This window comes from Semicossyphus pulcher, unplaced genomic scaffold, assembly GCF_022749685.1.
Source record: "Semicossyphus pulcher isolate SPU_LCO1_2020_fin unplaced genomic scaffold, fSemPul1.0.p SCAF_1, whole genome shotgun sequence".
NCBI classification, from domain to species: Eukaryota; Metazoa; Chordata; class Actinopteri; order Labriformes; family Labridae; genus Semicossyphus; species Semicossyphus pulcher.
Window position 1 is genome coordinate 2,850,878 of NW_027211603.1, and position 6,623 is coordinate 2,857,500.

Consider the following 6,623-nt stretch of genomic DNA (forward strand, 5'->3'; position numbering starts at 1 on the left):
GCGGAAGTAAGCGGTTTGTCGCTCAGTTGCTAAGCTGCAGGTGAATAGGAGAGGAGCAACCAGACTGTCAACAAGTTGTCATGGGCTGCTAAAACAGCTTAGCTGCCGGCGATTGAACGTTTAAAATTTGACCCCCCGCTCATTCAGATGATTAAAGGCGGACATACGAAGGTAAACTGACCGCGACGTGTATTTGTTGTACAGTAACCGCTCAGATAACAACTAGCCTTAATTAGCTAACCCCTGCTGACTGGCTTTCTCAAGTAAACTGCTAGCTTACGTTAGCTATTGCTCGATAACGGCAGTTAGTTCACTACCAGGGACTAGTGACTTTAAGACTGACTAACAAGTGTCCAGTATAGTTTATTAATATAACTTAAAGTGAGCTGTTTTGACTGTCTCTAATTCTTTTCAGGCATTTAAGTTGAGCCTTTTAGTTGTTTTCGTGTTAGCTAATCTGTTGTGTGTGTTTATCAAATGACGTTTGGTAAATTAGTTAAGATGTGTATCTTAACAAGATTACTAAACTTTAACTTAGCATTAAGCTAATCTTAAGTGAGCTATCTTATTGTGCTGTGTGCTGGTGTTTTACCCAAGCCCCCCTGTGTTAGTCCCAGTGGGACTTTTTCCTCTTTATTACATACTTTATTCTGAAAATTTGACTGTCAAAAATTGTGACGTGTTAACCAAGTGGGACTCAGAAATGTATATGTTTTTTTATTACAACAGGCCCACAAATTGTCATATCTGTTATCCAAGTTGGGGGGGGGGGGGGGGGGGTTATCTGTCAGAGGGTCACAGGTTTTGAGGTCTGATCTCGTAGCAAACTGTAGTTCTGAAGGTCTGTCTGTAGAGCAGAAACATCCTCAACTGACAATTTTGTGGAATATTTTTATATATATTATTTTATATATTTTATCCTTAAGTTACACAAATTATGGAAAATTAGAAGTTTTGGTACACTGAAATAAACATCATAAATGCCTCTTAATTTGAGACATGTTTGATCTAAAGACTGCGTTTTTCTTTTGGAAACAGCTATACAAAAAAAGCTATATAAAATAAGATGGACAGAATTGCAGCTGTTAAAACCTGCCTGCTAGACTTTCACTCCTCTTAGTTGCTTTGTTTCTACCTGAAATTAAGACCATTTGACCACCATGTGGTTCAGTAATTTAATAAATATGTTACACTTCTACTAAAGTGATCAAAGCTCAAACTGAAATTACTATTTTATTTTGTTTAGTTTGTCTATATCTATTTAGGTCTATTGACCGAGCAATTTAAAGATAACAAGTTTGACCAAAATGCTCTGCTGGATCCTTGTTCTTGATAACGAATTACTTTTGAAGTGAGGCTTTATGGAGAAGTCACTTAGGAACACTCTGAACATTAGAAGTAAAATATACAGTGTTAAACTCAAGGATCACTTGGCTACAGCTTTTGTATGCTCTATTTGTTGCTCTATCCCCCTATTTGCTCTAATCTTCTTGGGAAGGTGGAAGTTGCTCCTCTTAAAGAAAGAGATAGATAGATAGATAGATAGATAGATAGAGCTGTCAAAATAAGAAGACTAGAATGAAGAGCAGTAATACAACAATATGAGAATAACATTAATGTTCAGATTTAAATGTTTTTTATTTTTATTTTTGGTCAGCAGTCAAAAATAGTGACAATAAGGCAAATGCAGCAAAAAAGAAAAAGGCAACAACTGTAATAGCACATCTAAAATCAAAACAACACAATAACATAAGATGTCTGCAGTCTGGAATGCTATAGGCTAAGTGTATCGTACCTAACCTTTTTACATACAGATCTTTTTGACAGCAAAAACACCCAGCATAAAAAGCACTGACACTGTACTGCACTGTAATCTCTGTAGTAAGCTACGAGGGCAAAGCAGCCGCCGACAGCCGTTCTTTCTCAAATGTTGCCAGAAGATTTTGGCACTAGCAGCCAGAACATGAGGGTAAATAGATGTAGACAGACAATGTTTAAAAAAGACAACTTAATGATTTTTATATCTACAGTCATCATTACATTACTCTTATTGAGATGAGATAAAAATCCCTTCTGGTAAAGTTCAGTCTACAGGAATGCAACATACACGCTTAAATAATCAGCTTTAGTAATGTAGTACAACCTGCAGCCTTTCCAACATGTTATACGGCCTCTCTTTATCTTCTTAAAGGCACCACACTGAGTCCATTCATCCCCCCAGCTCCACTGTTTACTATACTGAAATGAATGTTGGTGAAGCTTTGTGTGTGTTGTTGCTTTTCTCTAAGAATCAGGTATACTTAAAGTCACAGTTAAACCTTTTGGAAAACCAGGTTTTAGGTGCCAGTTAAACTGTGAAAATAAGATCCATGTAGTCCAGTTTGAGTATCAGATTGAGGAGTTTGAAGGTCAATCAGAAGTTTGAAATACTGATATATGAAATTAGAGAGTGATCAGGCGGTTATTAATAAGTATTTCACTGTGACAGTTGCCAGTTAAACAGTAGAAACACTATAATTTACAGTGTGGATTGTTGTGTCTGATTTGTATCTTTATGTGTGTTTTCTGTCAGTGCAGGAGGAGGACGCTCAATGCAGAGAGTGAATGAGAAGCTGATGTCTGTCCTCGGTGGTCTTAATTCAACTTGATGTATTAACCTCAGCAGTGGTCCAACATTTCAAACATAGCAGCCAGTCTCCCAGTGTGACCAGTATGGCTGCTGCAAACACCACCAAGATCTCATGGAGGCTGCGTGAGTCAAAGCTTAAAATATCCTCTTTTATTTACACTGAAAATACTGACAAAACTTCAGCTGTCCAGACTCATAATTACTATATCATATTAATATACTTTAAATGTGTTCACTGAGTCGTTTGTGAATATACCTCATTGCTGCCACTTGTCTTCATGAACGAACTGTTGAAATCAAGGAGATATGCGCTCTCACGCTCTGAGTCAGTGTAGCTGCTCTAGCATCACCAGCAGCATCCTCAAAGGCAGAGCAGAATTACATTCGTCCCTCCTGTGTTGTTGTACAGAGGAGTTCGAGGCTCACTCCCGCAGCGTTTCCTGTTTGGCTCTGGCGAAAAGCTCTGGTCGCCTCTTGGCCACAGGAGGGGAGGACTGTACGGTCAACATCTGGGCTGTCAGCAAGGCCAACTGCATCATGGTGAGACATCCTCACTGCACCACCAGCTGCCTGCTCAGCTGCAGACACTTGTCACTGGTTTGTCTTTGTCCTGACTGTTTATGTTTGTTGTCACTCAGAGTTTGACTGGTCACAAGAACCCAGTGGAGTGTGTCCTGTTCAACATGTCAGAGGAGCAGGTCGTCGCCGGCTCACGGTCGGGATCGATACGAGTCTGGGACCTGGAGGCTGCCAAGAGTGAGACCCAGTTTGTTCTCTTTGTGTGTGTGTGAGGCTGAAAGGCTTTCCTTTATAAAGTCCTGTCTTTGACTGAAATCGAATGTCATCTAAATGTCCAAGAGACGTAAGCGAGGACAATATATCAAGATGCTAAATAAGGTCAGAAGCATAGACTGTATATAAGAAATACATATAGCAATCATAACATCACCCACTGGTTTGTACACTACAGTTTTAAAGCCTCAGTTTTGCATTTTGGCTGTCTAGCCATCTGATCAGCTCGAGATGTGACTCTGCTGCCTCCTGCTTCCTTCAGGTTTAAGGACTCTGATGGGACACAAAGCCAACATCACCAGTCTGGGCTTCCATCCCTTTAGTGACTTCCTCGCCTCAAGCTCCATGGACACAAACATCAAGGTTTGTTTGTTGTTGAGTTCAACTTTGTGCAGAAGAGTTAGAGTTGTGGATAGAATCAGGATTAGGTTTTGTGTATCTTGAGGGTTTGGTTATTTAGCACTGAAGTTCAGAAGTGTGTTCTAAATGTGTGTAACCACATTCTGCATTAATGATATTTTTCCTTTTGTTTGAACGTGAATGTGGTTCCTCTGTCAGCTGTGGGACGTGCGAAGGAAAGGATACGTGTTCAGATACAAGGTGAGACCTGTGAGTGTAGACGGTATTCAAATAAGATGCTGGGAAAACCTTTAAAAATTATATTTAAGAAAGTTAAAGTTCGCCAAACTCTTACACAAAGGAATCAAAGCTTTCAGTGTACAAAAACAGTTGTTCATGTCACATGTTGTTGTTTGTGTTGCAGGGTCACACTCAGGCAGTGAGGAGTCTGGCCTTCAGTCCAGATGGGAAGTGGTTGGCCTCAGCCAGTGACGACGGCACTGTCAAGGTACAACCTGACCTGACAGAGCTGATTCAATTAAATGAGTAACTATTAATTGACTTTTGAAGTTTGCTGCAGCTCCTTGTGTATGCGTTTAAAGGGTCATTTCAGTTTTATTGAACTTTATTCTAAATTGAATATCTGATGCCATTTTTCTCCTTCATGCTCAGACACAAACCAACAGTGAAATAATCCACTAAGTGCTGTATCACAGTTTGATTTATCTTAGCAACAGAGCTCAAATGTGGATTCATCCGCCTCTGCAAATAGTCCCATAAAAATGCTCTATTTCCTCCTGTGTGATGGATTAAAACAACTGTGAGCAGCTGTTTAAGAAAGTGCTAATACTTTACATTTATTACTGACACATGAGTATGTTGTTTGAGTGGAAAACTATAGAATAACAGCAGATTGATTCTTAAACATTCACATGCCATACAAGATATAAAGAGTTGTTGGTTTGTGTAATTATTCCTTCGGCCCAACAGGCTGTGGAGGGATCTAATTACACTGTTAGGGATTAAAACCGTTTTCCGTCTGAAGTTCAGTTAACGGAAATATCAGGCGTCGACAGTCTGAGTTACACAGATTAAAGCGTTTTCTGCAGCGACCTGTCTCCTGTTGTCTCTTCCAGCTGTGGGATCTCATTCAGGGGAAGGCGATCACAGAGTTCAAATCTCACACTGCAGCCGTCAACATCGTCCAGTTTCACCCCACTGAGTACCTGCTGGCATCAGGCAGCTCGGACAGGTACGACACCACAACCTGAGAACCTGTTTCAATAACCGCAGGATGGGTTGTAATCACTGCTCAGTCAGGATGTTTTTCCAGCCTCTGTCCACTGTTTGCTTTGTTTCTCCCCAGTGGAGTCATTGTGACTCCACTGTTTATGGCAGCGTCCTGAAGGAGGATTACTCTTTTTATTTAATCAAGCTGATTGCTTAGTCGTACACCTGGGCAGAATTTCAAGGCAGATACAGATCGGACGGATTAATCAAAAAAATACGATTGATCCTATCCTATCTCTGTTTATGTTTTTTTAATGTCTCTGCTGGATCGAAGGAGATAAAATTCATAAATAATCAAACCTTGTTCTCCCTGTTGAAGCTCTTCATTATAATTGTTTATTATATTTGTTTGTTGTTTGTGTTGTCTCTGTTATTTGCAGGACCATTAAGCTGTGGGATCTGGAGAAGTTTAGGATGATCGGTTCGTTAGAGGGAGACACAACTCCAGTCAGGTGAGTTTTCTCCCTATCGGTGTATTTGGTTGGACAGCGTGTTGCAGAACTGTGACCTCTGACCTCTGCCCTGGTGTGTTCAGGTGTATATGTTTCAGCCCGGATGGTGAATGTGTGTACAGCGGAGCCACAGACTCTCTGCGGGTCTTTGGCTGGGAGCCGGACCGCTGCTTCGACGTGGTGCCGGTGGGGTGGGGAAAAGTCGCTGACCTGGCAGTCTGCAACCAACAGCTGGTGTGTAGCTCCACCTGCAGGACAAAAACATTACTGTTTCTTTTAAAAACATCCTTTAATCTTTAAACTCAAAATGTCCTCTCAAACCTCTGCTCTGTCAGATCGGTGTGTCTCACGAGCTCTCCAGTGTGTCGTCCTACGTGGTGGATCTGAAGCGGGTGAAGAAGAGCAGCGGCTCTGTGATCCAGGGAATCATCAAGGACAACCAGCCGCTCGCAGAGCCCAAAGATCCCAAAGGAGCCGCACTGCGCAGAAGCTACGAGAGACCCACAACCACCTGCAGCTCACAGAGGTACGGCAGAGTACGGCCTGCAGATGTTTTAATGCTTTACTTTAATCTGCCACTGCTGAGACACCGAGAGACAATCTGTAGAGTCAGGTTAACCAAACAGAGTCCTAATTATTTAGTTGTTTTACCAGGCATGTGTTTTTTTCTGTAAAAGGTCTTTCATTTCAACAAACCTGACATCAGGTGCTAATCTTTATTTCAGATTCTACATAGAATGTAGAATCTGTAGGCAGGGACATGGATATCTGGGATGTCAAGTGTTCTGGTTTCTGTTTGTAGTATGCTTGTAGTAATATTAACCAATCACGAATCAACAGGCGGAAGTTGCTCAGCAGTCAGATTTTCTGACTTCCTCGAATGCATCAGTAATGATGGATCCGACCCCATTCAAGAAACAAGCATTTTAAAGTAGTCTTCTTCTCCTCTTGAGGACAGACCTGACAAAGCTTCATTTTGACTTGTTACTAATCTGCATCATGATGTTGAAATTTCAGCAAACTTAAGAGCCGTTAATTAAATTCAGTCACAAACTCTCTTTGCTTCTTTTGTTTGATAAATAAGAATATTGCTCAGGGGAAAAAGAAAAAGTGTTTTTATT

The 6,623-nt window shown here is 40.9% G+C and overlaps 1 protein-coding gene across 1 annotated transcript in view; it reads left to right on the plus strand.

Moving 5' to 3' along the window:
• The first annotated feature begins 46 nt into the window (after positions 1-46).
• Positions 47-6,623, plus strand: part of katnb1 (katanin p80 (WD repeat containing) subunit B 1) — a 12,546-nt gene continuing 5,969 nt past the window's right edge. The window contains exons 1-11 of the mRNA XM_069658443.1: positions 47-171; positions 2,578-2,752; positions 3,039-3,169; positions 3,268-3,385; positions 3,684-3,784; positions 3,980-4,021; positions 4,185-4,268; positions 4,897-5,012; positions 5,431-5,502; positions 5,586-5,736; positions 5,838-6,028. Of these exons, the coding sequence (XP_069514544.1) occupies positions 2,713-2,752; positions 3,039-3,169; positions 3,268-3,385; positions 3,684-3,784; positions 3,980-4,021; positions 4,185-4,268; positions 4,897-5,012; positions 5,431-5,502; positions 5,586-5,736; positions 5,838-6,028 (1,046 nt within the window). The 5' untranslated portion in view covers positions 47-171; positions 2,578-2,712. The remainder of the gene's footprint in view (positions 172-2,577; positions 2,753-3,038; positions 3,170-3,267; positions 3,386-3,683; positions 3,785-3,979; positions 4,022-4,184; positions 4,269-4,896; positions 5,013-5,430; positions 5,503-5,585; positions 5,737-5,837; positions 6,029-6,623) is intronic.